The sequence below is a fragment of the Ranitomeya imitator genome, chromosome 5, assembly GCF_032444005.1.
Source record: "Ranitomeya imitator isolate aRanImi1 chromosome 5, aRanImi1.pri, whole genome shotgun sequence".
NCBI lineage: Eukaryota > Metazoa > Chordata > Amphibia > Anura > Dendrobatidae > Ranitomeya > Ranitomeya imitator.
In genome coordinates this window covers 563,919,614-563,937,185 of record NC_091286.1, presented here as the reverse complement: position 1 = coordinate 563,937,185, position 17,572 = coordinate 563,919,614, and the positions used below count along the sequence as shown (strand labels likewise).

The window sequence follows — 17,572 nt, the reverse complement described above, 5'->3', positions numbered from 1 at the left end:
ATCCCCAATGGGGACAGTGATACTGATGTCTGTAAAGTGCTGTGGAATAAATGTTGCTATAAAAGTGAGTAAAATAAATAAGACCTACAAATAGTACCAAAGGGACGTGTATACATGTAATAATATACCCAGTAAGGAGCGTTAAACCAACAGTGTTGCTACCGAGTGTAGCTTCGTCAGGGGTGGTCCACAGTTTGCCCAGTTTTTGTAGCACCCCTTTTTTTATTTGACCTTTATATTTGTTCTGTGGTGCCCACTACATTCCCTTCATCTCCCTTCTTTCTAGGATTATGCTGGGTTTACATGGCACCAATAGCCCACCGGCGTCATTTGCATATGTAGATTGAGGATTTTGCTGTGGATTTGCGATGGAATTAACTGAGTATTTGACCCCTTTGTGCTAAATTGGGTGAAAACCTGCAAAAAGATTTGATATGGCATTTGACAAAGCCTAAAGTCTCCAGATCAATTTCTGTGCAGAATAACATTTTCAGCATGTGGTTTGGTAAAAGGAAACTGTCACATTAAACATGTAGTTTGATAGCGGGATGTTACAGAGCAGGAGAAGCTGGAAGAGTTGTTTTGTTTTTTGTTTTTTTCCCCCCGAAGCGTTTATTCATCCTTCTGCTTGGACTGTGCATATTTAGGAGCAGATTCCATCAGTTGTACTTTTTTTCCCCACCAAGTGTTTTTCAAAATCAGAAGTGGGGAAAAAAACTGCTCAAAAGACTGAACATAAGAATAACAAAGTAGTTTTACCATAGAAATAAATAGGAATAGTCTTTTCAGCATTGCTTTTTTTAGGTGTTTTTTTGGAGGAGTCCAGCATTAAAAAAAAAACTGTTATTCATTGAAATCTCTGCTCTTTCCTGATTTAATGGGCATGTGGGCGGTCCTAACCAGGGTTTGACGGATTACACAGGTGAGCCTGTCAATCACTTATTAGGACTGCCCCCTGTATTCCTAAACATAATGAATAAAATATCAGTCATACAAAATCTTTTCTCTCCAACCTATATTTCTCGATTGCTTCATTGGGGGACACCGGAAACCATGTGCAGTTTAGCTGTGTCCCCCCAGTGAAGGCTCCGAGAAAGTTTTTTACGGTGAGTAACCAAAATTGTATTATCAATCAGCTGAGCCCCTCCTGCTCTGTACCATGGTGCGCTGCCATTTCCAGGCGATGCTGCCCTCCATGTGCCCCGTACTGTAATCTGCTGCTGAGATTCGTTGCACAATAAATCTGCATCAGTACTTTTGTTCTGTGTGGACGTTCCCTTGGGCTGTGTTCACACATTTTTGCAGCGTTTTTTTTACGCGAAGTTTACGCTGCTTACAAAAAGCCTTTTTTGCTGCATTTCTTTTTTTTGTCCGGGTACATTTGTCTGCTGTGCATGTTAATAAAGTTTAGTGCATTAAAAGAAATGATTCAATTTCATCAGGTTTTGGCACCAAAACGCAGCAAAACCTGATTCCTACGTTTTTTGCACTACCATTTATTTCAACGGTAGAAAAACACTGAAAAAAGTTACATGTTGTATTTTGCAAAAACGCAAAACAGTCCGGAAAAAAAACAAGGTGTGTGCATGAGATTTCTGAAATCTCATAGACTTTGCTGGTACTGTGAAACGCAGCTCAAAATTTGCATTTAAAAAAACTGCAAAAAACGGAACATGTGAACATAGCCTTAGACTCCAGTAACATGTATTGGCTTTTGCGATTGATCCGGAGTTATTAACTCTGCTAGAATGAATTGATAGATGCAGTTTTGGCCGCAGGTGAATGTAGGTAATGAGCAGGTCTATTTATCCAGCGGGTGGGTATGAGATGTAGGCATGTGATGGGTACGATCAGTATATGCTGTACAGGTATACTATACAATTGATTAGTAGATAGAATTAATATTAATAACACAGTGATGATAATGAGCTCGTCTGCCGCCCTCCAGTACTCTCGCCTTTATGCTGCTGTATGGGTAATTGGCTGTTTTTTATTACAGCCCAAATGGGAGTTGGTGAAGGGAAATACATTGGCCAGTGGTATGGTCCAAACACTGTAGCCCAGGTGCTGAGGTACGTGAATATATCCATACACGCTTCATACAGCTTCTTTCATACTTGCAGTTTTCTCATGTCTCTCATTGCAGGAAGCTAGCCGCTTTTGATCAGTGGAGTTCGATGGCTGTTCACATAGCTATGGATAATACTGTTGTGACAGATGAGATAAGTGAGTAAGAACATCCATGTAAGACTGGTACACATCTGTGCGATTTAGTTTCCTTTCTCTGTCATAGGAACAGGACAGGGAAATTGACATAGTCCTGGATCGATCACGGACACTATTGGCCCCCAACAGACCCCAATTGCTTAAAATAGGGGCTGTTGTGTTTTCGTCACTTTGCAGTAAAAATCTACAACAGTTTTTCCTGTGGGAACCCTCGCTAATAGATTGATGGGGTCTGCTTCAGTTTTCATTGGGTCACGTATTCTCGTCAATGCAATTGTCTGATGGGTCAAATTTAGTATGAAACTGAGCATCCTTATATTTGCAATGTCCTCCAGTGTTGAAGTGCTACTATAGAGGAGTATGGTGTCTGATCTGCAGAAAAGTCTCATAATATGCACCTGCATTTATACACAGAGAAGGGAGAGGTTCACTCAGTTGTGGAGACGTTGTGGTCTTCCAAAAGTGATGACACAGCAGCTGTGTACCCTCTACTGCAGAGGTCCCCAACTCCAGTCCTCAAGGCCCACCAACAGGTCATGTTTTCAGGATTTCCTTTGCATTGCACAGGTGATGCAATTATTACCTGGGCAAGACTAAGGAAATCCTGAAAACATGACCTGTTGGTGGGCCTTGAGGACTGGAGTTGGGGACCTCTGCTCTACTGTACGTCATCCACAACATGAAGCAACAGAAATTGCTATAGAAGCTCTTCATTATCAGCATAGGTGTTCTATAGGATTCATTTTCATTTAAAGAAGAACTTCCAGGAAAAATGTTTTCTGTTTAATCGATATGTATGCAGCGGAACGTGCATGTGCTCAAATACTTACCGATCACCATCTCCTTCTGTCCTGACGCTCGGACCGTTTTTTGCATACAAGAAAGATCGCTGATACCTTAATGAGGTCTTAAGTTCACACTGCGTTAGCAGCAGCCCTTTCAGCACATACGCTAATGGGCTGCTGCTAGCGCGAGTGCCGGCGTTCAATGGCGCTAGTGCAGATAGAGCAGCTGCTAGTTCTATCTGCGCTAGCAGTGACGGACCCAGAAATGCTGCAGCCCGCGTCTCAGGGTCCGTCACTCAATCACGGCACATCCCTAGCGCACGTGCGCTAGCGATGCATCTGACATTGCAGTCAATGGCGGCCGTAACGGACTACGTTACACCACGTTTATGCCGCGGTGTAACGTAGTCTGTAAACGGACTGCCTTGACGCAATGTGAACCACTTTCCAGCTCGTACAGAAGACGCTCTGCTAGCCGGTAGTCTGAATGGCGGTTCACGTGTTTCAGAAGAGGATTGGAATGTCACTGGGAATCAGAAAAGGTGGTGATCGCAATTTGACCAAGTGCCAACTACATCACATACATTTCAATGACAAATTAAGCAATAATTCATTTTGGAGAAGTTTTTTTTTAAGTGCACCTAAAAAAGTATGAAGTGATTGGAGCATAGTGAAACTCCCGATAAGACAGCCATTTCTTTTGTGCAGGGCGATTGTGTCGACTGGGAAGCGGTGACTCTGGGCCGCTGTGCAATGGTCACGATGGAGCTTCTAATTCACACAGGATGTGGAGACCTCTAGTATTACTCATACCTCTGCGACTAGGACTAAGCGAAATCAACGGAGCGTACATCGAAACCCTGAAGGTCTTTTTATACATATTTTTAGTTATATTTCTGACTTTGTACATCATTAGTACTATATTATTAGCTGTGGTATGTCATTGTCTTTTTCAGCACTGCTTTATGCTGCCACAGTCATTAGGCGTTATTGGTGGTCGGCCAAATAGTGCCCATTACTTCATAGGATATGTTGGTATGTATACCTGTACATGACCCCAATATACAGAACAGTGCTATACTTGAATTATTTCCTTTATGTACTTAATATGAAATATGTGGCTCTCCAGGAGTGGGTCCAGTTGTGAAAGTGACTTTAGGAATCATGCACGGGAGCGTATTTGGGAACCATATTATATGGATTCCACACCCACTTCAGTGTGGCCATGGGTAGCACAAAGCTAGAATGATCCATGTGTTGTGCATCGCAAGAAAAAAAAAAACTATGTAGCATATCCTATCCAACTCTTCCTTAAAAGCTGCAAAAAATTGATCTGTGTATTAGAGCTTAAACTAAGCAGGGGCGATACAGTGCTGTGCGGTAAAAGTCAAAATGTGGAAATCCTTACCCAGAATTCAGTAGCCGTTCCTCTTTTGTTTTACAAGTAGTGCTTACACGCTGCACACAAGATCATAGAGCACCACTGTGGGATTCTGTGTCTGTGTAGCAAGCGTGCGCTGCAGAGAGGGATGAGAGCACATGCACACTGACACTGTGTATGTGCCGACATGCACAGCCAGGGATTCAGTTCAGGCAGTGCTCGCCCCAGACAAGGCTAAGTCCCGCACAGGACTATAAGTATTTTGGGGGTGACAGACTATAAAGGGAACCTGTCATGTAAAATAATGCTGTTAATCTGCAGGTTATTAATGCACCGAGTGTTGTGGGTGCCCGAGTGACATGTTCGTGTCCCCGCAGCTATTAGATAAAACATGCAGGAATTGCCTGAAAAATACAGGAAATCACCGCATTTTTTGTGGCTAGCTAACAGCCACGAAACATGCAGCCTTGGGGATGTGAACATCTTACTGGAGCACCCGCGCTACTTTGCATACCGAGCAACCTAAAGTAATGAGCAGTTGTGCTCCGCACTAGTTCTGACACTGTGCTTCTACCAGGAGGAAATTAATTTTATTCCCTTTGGCAGCGTTCAGTCATAGCGGTGGCGCTGGTACGGCTTCAATCACTGCTCGGTGTATAGAAAGCACAATAAGTGGCACTAGAGTTCCTGCCTTCTTCCCTTCTGAAGTGGCTTCTTGCATATTTAAAGGGATTATCCACAAGTAGAACAACCCTTACATAAATACTATATTCCACAATATACAATAAAAACACCACATACTTTCCTCCCGCACTGGCACTGTTCCAGTGATGTCAGCGCTTGGTCTCTCAAGACTGGTGTAATTTTGTTATGCCTCATGAGCCAATCAGCAGTCGTTATTGAGATGCTTTGCTGTCACATCCTTCAGACGAACCTCAGACTTCCAAACAAAGTGAGAGTGAAGAGGCCCAATAGTGACTGTTGATTTCAGTAGGGCTCATGTGTTATAACATGATATTGGGAGACCCCATGCTGACATCACTGGGACCACGTGACCGCTGAGCAGAAGAAGAGCTGCAGGCAGGCGCCCGCGGCCGGAACGAGATGCAGTGCCAGCACCCAGGGCGTGCAGGTAGGTGAGTATAATGTTTTGTTTTTTTCTCAATAGGAAATATGCATACAGGGGCGGAATTGGGAGGCATGCATAGAGGGGCTGAATGGGGGAGCCATGCATACAGGGACTGAACTGGGGAGGCATGCATACAGGGACTGAATGGGGGATGTATGCATACCAGGACAGGGAGGAGGGAGGCATGCATACAATGACTGGGACAGGGGAGGCATGCAGACAGGGATGGGGACGCATTCATACCAGGAGAGGGAAGGGGGAGCCATGCATAGCAGGACAGGGATGAGGGGACAATGCATGCCTGGCTTATGCTCGAGTCAATAAGCTTACCCAGTTTTCCGTGGCAAAAGTATGTGCCTCGGCTTATACTTTGGTCGGCTTATACTCGAGTATATACGCTAGTATTTAGGAAGGGGTTCTTTGAATAGTTGGCGACCCTTTAATTGTTAACACAGCTATGTTTGTTTATGTGGATTGTTTTGGATATTATTTTTATTTGTTAGGAGCTTAGGTAATTTTGCTCGGCATTGTGTTCCTGTCATAATTCATTATTACATTGTAATGTATCCAACAGGAGATGAACTCATTTATCTAGATCCTCACACCACGCAACTAGCTGTGGAGCCCACTGATGGTATTTATATAGCAGATGACAGCTTCCACTGCCAGCATCCTCCATGCCGGATGCATGTATCAGAGATTGACCCTTCAATTGCTGTGGTATGTGTGATTTAGGAGAATTGTAAATGCAAACATTTAATGCGCTTACTCATAGCAGCCAGTTCACGCTTAAAAATCTAACAAAGAAGATGCACACTAGAGTCATAATACAAAAAAGTACAATGTCTCCCCCCTCCCACATGCCAAAGCTCACACAATCAACAGGCAACCCTGGCACACCAGCCTGACTAAAGAACTGAAGCTGGCTTCCAGGGTTGCTGAGCGGAGGTGGAAAAGGTCCCATTCTAGTGAGTACTTCATCACTTTCAAACAGTCCCTCACTACTTTCAAGTCCACATTCACTGTAGCAAAACAAACATACTTGTCATCTCTCCTATCCTCCCTGTGTCAAAACCCTAAACAGCTATTCAACACTTGCAATTCTCTCCTCCATCCCTCAGCGCCTCCACCCTCTCCTTTCATCTCAGCTGCAGACTTTGCTTCATTCTTCGTGCAGAAGATCGATAACATCAGAAAAAGCTTTGGCCTACTGCCCCTACTCCTAACTACTTAGCCCCCTCCTCCACAACCACCTTCTCCACCATTACAGTATTACAGTCCCACCTCATGCCAAACCTCACCACAGTATTCATCCCAACCCTACCCCATCTCTTCAACCGGTAACTAACAACTAGTGTCTTCCCTTCATGTTTCAAACATGCCTCAATCACACCCATCCTCAAAAAGCCCTCCATTGACCCATCCTCTTTGGCTAGCTATCGCCCCACATCACTTCTCCCCTATACATCAAAACTACTGGCACAGCATGACCATTTTGAACTGTCCTCCCAACTCTCCTCCTGCTTACAATCTGGCTTCCGACCACACCATTAAACTGAAACTGGCCTGACTAAAGTCACCAATGATCTACTAACTGCCAAATCCCAGTGACGCTACTCTCCTCCTCCTGGACCTATCTGCCTTCATCACAGTGAACCATTGCCTCTTCTTACAGATTCTCTCATCTCTTGGTAGCACAGAATTAGTTGTCCCTATCTTGGATCTGCTCATATCTGCTAGACTGGATATTCAGCGTCTCCCACTCACACACCACCTCATCATCTCGCCCCATGTCAGTGTCCCGCAAGATTCAGTCCTAGGGCCTCTGCTCTTCTCCATTTACACCTTCAGCCTGGGACAGCTCATAGAGTCCCACGGCTTTCATTATCACCTCTATGCTGATGACACACAGATCTACATCTCTGGACCAGATATCACCACCCTACTAACCAGAATCCCACAATGTCTGTCCGCTATTTCATCTTTCTTCTCTACTAGATTTCTAAAACTTAACATGGATACAACAGAATTTATTTTTACACGATCTTACACATTCCACCCCCCCCCCTTCCCCACAGAGGCGTAGCTAGAGCTTTTGCCGCCCGGGGCTGTTCCCGAGTTTGGCGTTCCCCCCCCCCCCCCCCCCCGGCTCAATACACACAAAGGTTACCAAAAACGGTTTTCCTGTTTCGTAGAACTTAAACTGGGCCTAATGGTGTCACCCCCACATGCCACACCTGTGACTTAATACCACCACACCATGACCAGGCCACATAGTGACCGAATAATACTACATACAAGGGACAAATACCACAACACCATTTCCAGACCACATATTACCACCACATAGTGACTGAATACTACAATACTGATCAGTAATAAAAAAAAAACCACAATACTATCACCATAAGTGCCAGTATTCACAGGAGATCTGTACTTAGTATGCAGTGTCTGTGTAGAGGTAATACAGAGATCACTGGTGACATTATACACAGGACCTCTATATAGTATACAGTGTATAGTGTCAGTGTATAGGTAACACTGACTCACCAGTGACGTCTCTAGGTGAAGTCCTTCATCTTTCATCCAGCACAGACCGCCATCATTCCTTCCAGCCAGGACTCGTTTTTGCAGGAAATAACACAGTTATCTCGAGCTCCGCTTGCAGAACACATTACTTAATTTTTCACAACTTCTACATTACATCACATGAAGAAAAAAAGGTGATATAGTGTCACTCTGCACAGTAACAGGACCGCCCCCCCATTTAAAACAGTATACTCAAAAAATAAAATAAATACATCACTGCAGTAATAATATCCCTTAATTAGCCCCTATGGTAATAATATTCCCCACCCTGGCCCCGTTTCTCATTCCTGGCTCCAGCCATATGTTCTCGCATCCTGCCCTCATGAGTATCCATTCTACCCCATATGATCTCCACATCCTGCCCCACCAGCCTCCATCGTATCCGTCCTGCCCCATGATCCAATCCTGCCCCGTGTCTCCAATCATGCCCCGTATCTACATTCTGCCCATGCCTCAAGTCCTGCCCCCAGTGTGTCCAGCATATTACCCCCATGTTGTCCAGCAATCTGCCCCAGTGTGTCCAGCATATTACCCCCAGTGTGTCCAGCAATCTGCCCCAGTATGTCCAGCACTGCCCCCAGTGTGTCCAGCAATCTGCCCCAGTGTCCAGCCTTTCCCCAGTGTGTCCAGCAGTCTGCCCCAGTGTGTCCAGCATATTACCCCCAGTGTCCAGCATTGCCCCAGTGTGTCCAGCATATTACCCCCAGAGTGTCCAGCATTGCCCCAGTGTGTCCAGAAGTCTGCCCCAGGGTCTCCAGCATTGCCTCAATGTGTCCAGAAATCTGCCCCAGGGTCTCCAGTATTGCCCCAGTGTGTCCAGCAATCTGCCCCATGGTCTCCTGTATTGCCCCAGTGTGTCCAGCATTCTGCCCCATGGTCTCCAGTATTGCCCCGGTGTATCCAGCAATCTGCCCCATGGTCTCCTGTATTGCCCCAGTGTGTCCAGCATTCTGCCCCATGGTCTCCAGTATTGCCCCGGTGTGTCCAGCAATCTGCCCCATGGTCTCCAGTATTGCCCCAGTATGTCCAGAAGTCTGCCCAGGGTCTCCAGCATTGCCTCAATGTGTCCTGAAATCTGCCCCATGGTCTCCAGTATTCAGTGTGTCCAGCAATCTGCCCCATAGTCTCCTGTATTGCCCCAGTGTGTCCAGCATTCTGCCCCATGGTCTCCAGTATTTCCCCAGTGTGTCCAGCATTCTGCCCCATGGTCTCCAGTATTGCCCCAGTGTGTCCAGCAATCTGCCCCATGGTCTCCTGTATTGCCCCAGTGTGTCCAGCATTCTGCCACATGGTCTCCTGTATTGCCCCAGTGTGTCCAGCATTCTGCCCCATGGTCTCCAGTATTGCCCCAGTGTGTCCAGCAATCTGCCCCATGGTCTCCTGTATTGCCCCAGTGTGTCCAGCAATCTGCCCCATGGTCTCCTGTATTGCCCCAGTGTGTCCAGCATTCTGCCACATGGTCTCCTGTATTGCCCCAGTGTGTCCAGCAATCTGCCCCATGGTCTCCTGTATTGCCCCAGTGTGTCCAGCATTCTGCCACATGGTCTCCTGTATTGCCCCCCCCCCCCCCCCCACACCCCCCTTCCTACGCCACTGCTTCCCCCCCAACAGTGCTATGTATCAAAGTAAATGGCTGGCCACTCTCCCCAGTCACACAAGCTCCTTGCCTTGGGGTAACGCTGGACTCTGATCTTTCCTTCAAACCACACGTCCAAGCTCTTACCACTTCCTGCCAACTCCAACTCAAAAATATCTCCCGGATCTGCACATTCCTCTACCAAGAATCTGTTAAAACACTAGTGCGTGTCCTCCTCATCTCCCGCAACCACTACTGCAACCTCCTGCTTTGGGGCTCACCTCTAACACTCTCGCACCCTTCTAACCTAAACTCCGCTGTCTGACTGATCCCCCTATATTTCTCTCCCAACCCCCCCCCCCTTCCCCAGCCTCTCCTCTCTGTCAATCTCTTCACTGGCTCCCCATTACCAGAAACTCCTGTTCAAAATCCTAACCTTGACAAAGCTATCCATAACCTGTCTCCTCCATACATCTGTGACTTCATCTCCAGGTACTTACCTAAACGCAACCTCCGATCCTCACAAAATCGCCTTCTTTACTCCCCTCTTATCTCCTTTTCCCCCAAACGCATACAAGATTTCTCCTGCGCATCTCCCATATTCTGGAACTCTATATCCCAACATATCAGACTCTCACCTACCGTGGATACCCTCAAAAGGAGCCTGAAGACCTACCTCTTCCAACAAGCCTACAACCTGCAGTAACCCTCATTCCACCAAACTGCTGCACGACCAGCTCTACCCTCACCTACTGTATCCTCACCCATCTCTTGCAGATTGAGCCCTCGCGGGCAGGGTCCTTTATCCTCCTGTACCAGTCGTGACTTGTTTTAAGATTACTCCACTTGTTTTTTTATTGTGTATACCCCTTTTCACATGTAAAGTGCCATGGAATAAATGGCGCTATAATAATAATGTATACTCATATTCTAAAAAAGGTATATAGGTATATGCATTGTTATATAGAGTACAGAAAACCTAAAATGCTAATAAAGAAAAGCATAGATTATTCCATAAAGGGAACAGCTGATGCATACTGCCCAAGCTATGGGCAGCAATGAATCAGTCATTGGCTCTGTCATTCCAGACTGATCGATTTTTACTTTTTTACTGATGAAAAAACACTTAATAAATTGTGGGCATTTTTCTGTATAAACAAAGACTAGTGTGAATGGAGCCTTATTTTGGTATTTTGTAGTTAGAAAGTGAGCTGCCCAAAAGTAGTGTCAAGACCAGGGTGGATGTCGCCAACTTCTGGACATGCATTCTGAATTAAAGTAGGAAGAAAAAAAATCCACATTGTCCACTATGGGTGGTTATTGTGTTTCATTGCCAATAGTGTTGGTAATATCCTGAAAATATTATCTTTCTTCTCTTTATAATAGGGATTCTTTTGCAGTTCTGAAGAAGATTTTGATGACTGGTGCCAGCGCATTAGAAAGGTCAGGGAATTTCTAAATTCACGGAATTAGCTGAGGGCTTCTTTTTTTTTTGTTTTTTTTTGCACCCTCAGACGATGCTTGTATATGCCACTTTAGGGTACATTTTGGAAAGTGCAGTGACTAGAATATGGCATTTCTGAAGTTTTGATATTTTCTCCAGGTCAGTACGATTATGAAGATACCAAACTTAAGAAATAAAAATTCAGAAGTTAAAAAAAATATATATATAATTTTTTAATGAATTGTCGCCTTTTTTTGAGATCTGTACGCAAGCTCGTTGTGTGACCAGTGGGATGGTTTTATTGATTACAGCTATGGGTCGATACAATTTTATTGCATTCTTTTAGGGAGGAATAGTGACTATTACGACATTTACTTTATTGGGCTGATTCATTTTATATTTTGATAGATCGGACCTTTATGTACATGACGATGCCAAATGTTTTTTTTTCTCTTTATTTTTAAAGGGAACCTGTCACCCCGTTTTTTGAGATTGAGCTATAAATACTGTTAAATAGGGCCTGCGCTGTGTGTTCCTATAGTGTATGTAGTGTACCCCGATTCCCCATGTATGCTGAGAAATAACTTACCAAAGTCGCCGTTTTCGCCTGTCAATCAGGCTGGTCAGGTCGGGAGGGCGTGGTGACATCGGTGGTTCTTCCTCAGCTTTACGTTGGTGGCGTAGTGGCGTAGTGGTGAAGACACAGCGCGCGATCTGCGCTGTAATCCCTTGCATCGGTGGGGGCGGCCATCTTCCTGGGGCCGCGCGTGCGCAGATCGAGTGCTCTGCTGCACGGGGCTTCAGGAAAATGGCCGCGGGATGCCGCGCGTGCGCATTAGAGATCGCGGCGGCCATTTTCCCAAAGCCGAGTTTGCATCTCGGCTTTGGGAAAATGGCCGCCGCGATCTCTAATGCGCACGCGCGGCATCCCGCGGCCATTTTCCTGAAGCCCCGTGCAGCAGAGCACTCGATCTGCGCACGCGCGGCCCCAGGAAGATGGCCGCCCCCACCGATGCAAGGGATTACAGCGCAGATCGCGCGCTGTGTCTTCACCACTACGCCACTACGCCACCAACGTAAAGCTGAGGAAGAACCACCGATGTCACCACGCCCTCCCGACCTGACCAGCCTGATTGACAGGCGAAAACGGCGACTTTGGTAAGTTATTTCTCAGCATACATGGGGAATCGGGGTACACTACATACACTATAGGAACACACAGCGCAGGCCCTATTTAACAGTATTTATAGCTCAATCTCAAAAAACGGGGTGACAGGTTCCCTTTAAAGAAGAAAGTGGTTTATTTTAGTTTTTTGTTTCTTTGTTTTTAAACTTGATTTTTTAAACTCTAAAGGGACTTGAATCTGCTTTCTTTATGTGCTGCAATACAACAGTATTGCAGTATATAGATAATCATGATTCTCTTCTGAAGCTCAGCCTGTGGGTGAACTTCACACAAGGACTATTATAGCCGTTATACAGGGGTCTTTTGCAGGCCCTTGTTGGCATGGTAACCCATCGAAACACTGATCGCAACACTGAGACTAATCCAGAGACGGTGCACGTGAGTGTACAATGACCTAACTTAAATGCCCCTGTCATAGATTGACATCGGCATTTAAATGGTTAAATTTCAGCAATCGGAGCAAGATCTATTATAGGCAGATGTTTGCCATTGTAAGAGAGCCGTCATCAGCCTGATACGAAGCAAGATCAGCTCCTGAGCTGGCCTCGTACTTTCCTTAGCTACCTATGATGAAAATGTGCATTATAGGTTGTTAAAAGATTGGGGGACACAGGACCATGGGTGTTATGCTGCTGTCCACTAGGAGGCGACACTATGCATAATCTGAAAAAGATTAACCGTGGCTCCTCCTCTGCAGTATACACCCCTGGACAGCGTCAGCCTTCTCCAGTTTTTGCTTAGTTTCGCATAGGAGGCACACCTAAAAAAAATTTTTTACTCCGTTTTTTTCCGGCGGGATTACAGATGAAGAAAAGTGGGTCTTGTGCGAGACTCCCGGCATGGCTCCTTCCTCGGCTTCCTATTACGGGGTGCCCGGTGCTATTCCCCATGTCGCTCCTTCCCCAGTCCCTCGGGTGCTGGTTCGAAGTCAAGACCCCCCTCCTTCCCCAATTCCTTTTGGTTTCTGGGTTGAGGTCGAGGCGAGGATGAAGCCCCCTGATGGTGACAGTAGCACCCTCCCTAATCCCCCTCTGGGGCCATTAGGTTGAGACGCCTCAGGTAGGGCCTGTACAGGCAGCACTCAGCAGCTCCCAGCAATGGGCCAGCACACTGCGGCTGCATCCAGGGACCCCAGCCCAGCTGCGGGTTCCTGTCGGGGCCGGGGTGAGTGCAGGCAGGCATGGCACAATAGAGACACAGGGCTCCCTGCGCCCTGTCTCTACGGCAGCACCAGCTCTATAGTGCCTCACGGGGACCCCTCACAGGGCCCCCCTTCCGCTTATAGCCCCACCGCTATCCTACCTTTAAATCCGGGGGGGGTCCGGTTCAGATACGACCCACTCCCAGACTTCCGCGCCGGCCTGGAGCCTTTCTGGGCATCAGGCATCTAATTTAGGCCGCGGCTTTGGCCTAGCTGAAGCCGCCGCCTCCTCTCCGCCCCCCAGCCCGTCCCCCGGATTACAAATATGACACTCTACAGTGTCATAGAGGGGGTGGATCGAGACAGACAGGGCGCGTTTTTTTCAGAACTTTGCCGCCCTTTTTCAGCTCTCCGCCCCCTTCTCCCCCTTCCTCTTCTTCTCGGCGGCCATTTCTGCTGCAGGACAAGGATTAACCCTGCATCTTCCCGTCAGCCGGACCAGGCCAGCCAGTCTCCGGGGGGCACAGGACTGTGGATCTTCGGCGCTGGACCTAGGGGCAAACTGGTGGGGTAAGATCACAGCTGGGTTTTTTACTCGGCTGTGAATCCATATTCCTATATCACCCCCTATAGGTTCCTCTGCATAGCCACCCCTGTAGGGTCCTCTGCATAGCCAGCCCTTCTGCACTCTGTGCACTTTGCCGGGCTCAAGGTCCAAGAGTACCAGGCAAGACTGCTATTATGCATTCTGCACAGCCTGCAGGACCGCTCTCCCCAGTGGCAGCACGTACCCGCACTGCCAGGACTGCATCCAGACTACTGTGTCACAGCCCCAAGAAGCCCCTGCCAATGCTTCGGTGCCTAATGCCACGCCGGAATGGGTCACTCAGATGTCACAATCTATGACGCAGTCTATAGATAACCTAGCCTCCACATTGCTTCAGGCTCTGCAGAGTCATGCTTCGGCTATTACCGCTACCCAGCAAAGGGAGATCTTGACTCAGGGACAGGACGACCCTGGCACATCCACGTCTAGGTCAGGACGCAAGCGGACCCATAGGTCAAGTCCATCTGCGTCATCCCATAGCACACGGTCATCCCCTTCTAGGGAGAGACACCGTAGTTCCAGGTCATCCAGACCATCCCCTTCCAGACAATGCAGATCTCCGCAATCCCCGACCAGAGAAGGCCTCCGCCCCAGCTCACCTAGCAGGGGACACCTCAGTGATACACAGGATTCAGAAGGCATCTGTGACTCCAACTCAGACAAGGAAACAGAGGTGTCCCTGATCCCAATCCCCCCTAGCAATACAGCGCTAGTTGAAGACATAATCTCTTCCATCCATCGGGTGCTGGACATTTCTGATCTGCCACCAGAGGCCCAAAAATACAAGATTTCTTTTGAAGGAGCTCTGAAACCGCCTAAGGTTTTCTCTAACCACCCAGAGTTTAAGGCGATCCTTAAAAAGCAGCTCTCGCAGCCTGAGAAAAAATTCGCGAATCGCAAATATCTGGAGGCAAGGTACCCCTTCCCAAAGAAGGACACCAAGGAATGGACAGATCCACCCGAAGTGGACCCCCAAGTCTCCAGACTAGCAGCACAGACCCTACTTTCACTGCCAGATAGCTCAACCCTCAGGGACGCAGCAGACCGGCAGGTAGAACGCATGGCTCGTTCAATTTTTGAGGCCGCAGGGGCCTCCCTGGTTCCCGCATTCGCTTCAGTTTGGGCTGCCAAGGCCATCCTGGCTTGGGCCCAAAATTTACATGCTGGCCTCCAAGCATCTGCTCCTGAGCTGTCGGACCAAGCGGTTCAAATAGCAGTTGTAGCAGATTACATGCTTCATGCAGCTCTTGATTCAGCAAGGGGTGTAGCGGGGATAGCATCAAACGCCTTCACAATTCGGCGTATCCTCTGGCTGCGGGAATGAAAAGCGGACGCAGCCTCAACGAAGTCCCTCACGCACCTCCCCTACCTCAGTGGGCGACTTTTCGGTGAACAGTTGGACACGATGATATCCAACGCCACTGGGGGTAAGAGTACCTCTCTTCCCCAACTGAAACCTAAACGCACTTACAAGAAGCGTAACCAAACTCGATTCCGATCCTTTCGGAACTCCTCAGGCTGGTCCGTCTCGTGTCCAGCACAAAATCGTAACCGTTCCTCACGCAGGGACAACTCACGTTCAACGCAAAGGTCGGACAAGACCTGGCAGTCAAAAGAAGGCCAGTCTAAGCCCAGAGGAGGAAAATCTCAGACTTTCTCCTCATCATGACTCACGGACTCCGGAAGACACCACACCCGTAGGCGGATGACTTTTGCTCTTTCATCAAGTCTGGCTGCCTATTACAGAAGACAGGTGGGTCAGGGAACTAGTGTCTTCCGGATACAAGATAGAGTTCACCTCCAACCCACCGGACCGATTCTTCCTCTCTGTCCCCCCAAAACCACCAGCCAAGGCTCGTGCCTTCCACCAAGCGGTCTCCTCGCTTTTTCAAGCAGGAGTAATAGTACCGGTCCACACGGCCGAGTGCTTCTGAGGGTTCTACTCCGATCTATTCGTAGTTCTCAAGAAAGGAGGCAGCGTATGGCCCATTCTGGACCTAAAACAGCTCAACAAATAGGTACGGGTCCGTCACTTCCGCATGAAATCCCTTCGGTCCATCATTGCGTCCTTGGAGAAGGGAGAATATCTCGCCTCCATAGACATACAAGATGCATACCTGCATACACCGATTGCACCCGCCCATCAGAGATTTCTCAGGTTTGCAATCGACCAGGACTACTACCAGTTCGTGGCTCTCCCGTTCGGACTCGCCAATGCTCCCAGAGTGTTCACCAAAGTCATGGCAGCCACCATGGATGTCCTGCACTCCAGAGGCATAGTAGTCGTTCCATATCTGGACGATCTACTCCTCAAGGCTCCCACCTTCAAGGACTGCGAGCTCAGCATCTCAATCACAATCGACACTCTGAGTGACATGGGCTGGTTAGTCAACCTACAAAGTCATCTCCAACCCCGAGTCAGTCTCTGACCTTCCTGGGAATGCTATTCAACACTTCCAGGGGTCTAGTGCTGCTTCCCAAAGAGAAGGCACTGGCTCTCCGCCTAGGAGTTCGCACCCTCCTCCGCAAACCCCATCGATCTCTCCAGTTTGCCATGTGAGTCCTTGGCAGGATGGGGGCAGCAATAGAAGCAGTCCCATTTGCCCAGTTTCACCTCAGGCCTCTCCAACTAGCCATCCTCAAGTCCTGGGACAAGAACCCTTTCTCTCTCGACAGGGAGTTCCGGCTAACGTCGTCAACTAGGAGGTCCCTGCACTGGTGGCTCAAGCCAACCTCGCTAGCAAAGGGGAAATCCTTTCTCACAGGTCAATAGAAGGTTCTGACCACCGATGCGAGCCTGACGGGTTGGGGTGTGGTGCACCTACACCACAGGGCACAGGGAAAGTGGTCCCCACTGGAAGCGACCATGCCCATTAACATCCTGGAAATTCGTGCCATCCTCCTGGCATTGAGGGCCTTCCATCACTTATTGGCAGCCTCTCACATCAGAATACAGTTGGACAATGCCACGGCTGTGGCATTTCTCCTTCGCCTCATTGGGGGACACAGGACTGTGGACTGTGGGTGTATGCTTCTGCCGCCAGGAGGCTGACACTAAGTAAACTTAAAAAAAAAAGTTAGCTCCTCCTCCATCGTATACACCCTGACACTGGCTACCAGAGACTCCAGTTTATGCTTAGTGTCTCAAGGAGGCACATCTCTGGGTCCTGGATTTTTGGACCCGACTTTCAACTTTTGGATTGAGGGGGCGACGGACCTTTTTGAGGGTCCGATCTCCCCAAACCTTCAACGGGCAAGCACGTGTGATACTACTCCACGTATCCTTCCCCGCTACGTGGGATTTTTCACTGGACCTGGCCCTGACCACCCTGAGGTATCTAGACCCCAGGCTGTACAGGTGCACCTAGACGTCCGTGTGTTCCCCCCTGATTTCTACACCCCTGCGTGGGGTGTTAGCTGGGGTGGAGGACGGTCCCTCTCCTTATCCTGGGATAATGGAGTTTGGGTTCCTGCACCGTTATTCATTTCCACATCTCGCTGAGTGTGG

The 17,572-nt window shown here is 48.0% G+C and overlaps 1 protein-coding gene across 1 annotated transcript in view; it reads left to right on the top strand.

Annotated features, from left to right (window-relative positions):
• Positions 1-17,572, top strand: part of ATG4B (autophagy related 4B cysteine peptidase) — a 57,653-nt gene that overhangs the window by 28,244 nt on the left and 11,837 nt on the right. Inside the window, exons 6-11 of the mRNA XM_069727711.1 lie at positions 2,000-2,072; positions 2,147-2,226; positions 3,720-3,877; positions 3,968-4,046; positions 6,096-6,241; positions 11,073-11,129. Of these exons, the coding sequence (XP_069583812.1) occupies positions 2,000-2,072; positions 2,147-2,226; positions 3,720-3,877; positions 3,968-4,046; positions 6,096-6,241; positions 11,073-11,129 (593 nt within the window). The remainder of the gene's footprint in view (positions 1-1,999; positions 2,073-2,146; positions 2,227-3,719; positions 3,878-3,967; positions 4,047-6,095; positions 6,242-11,072; positions 11,130-17,572) is intronic.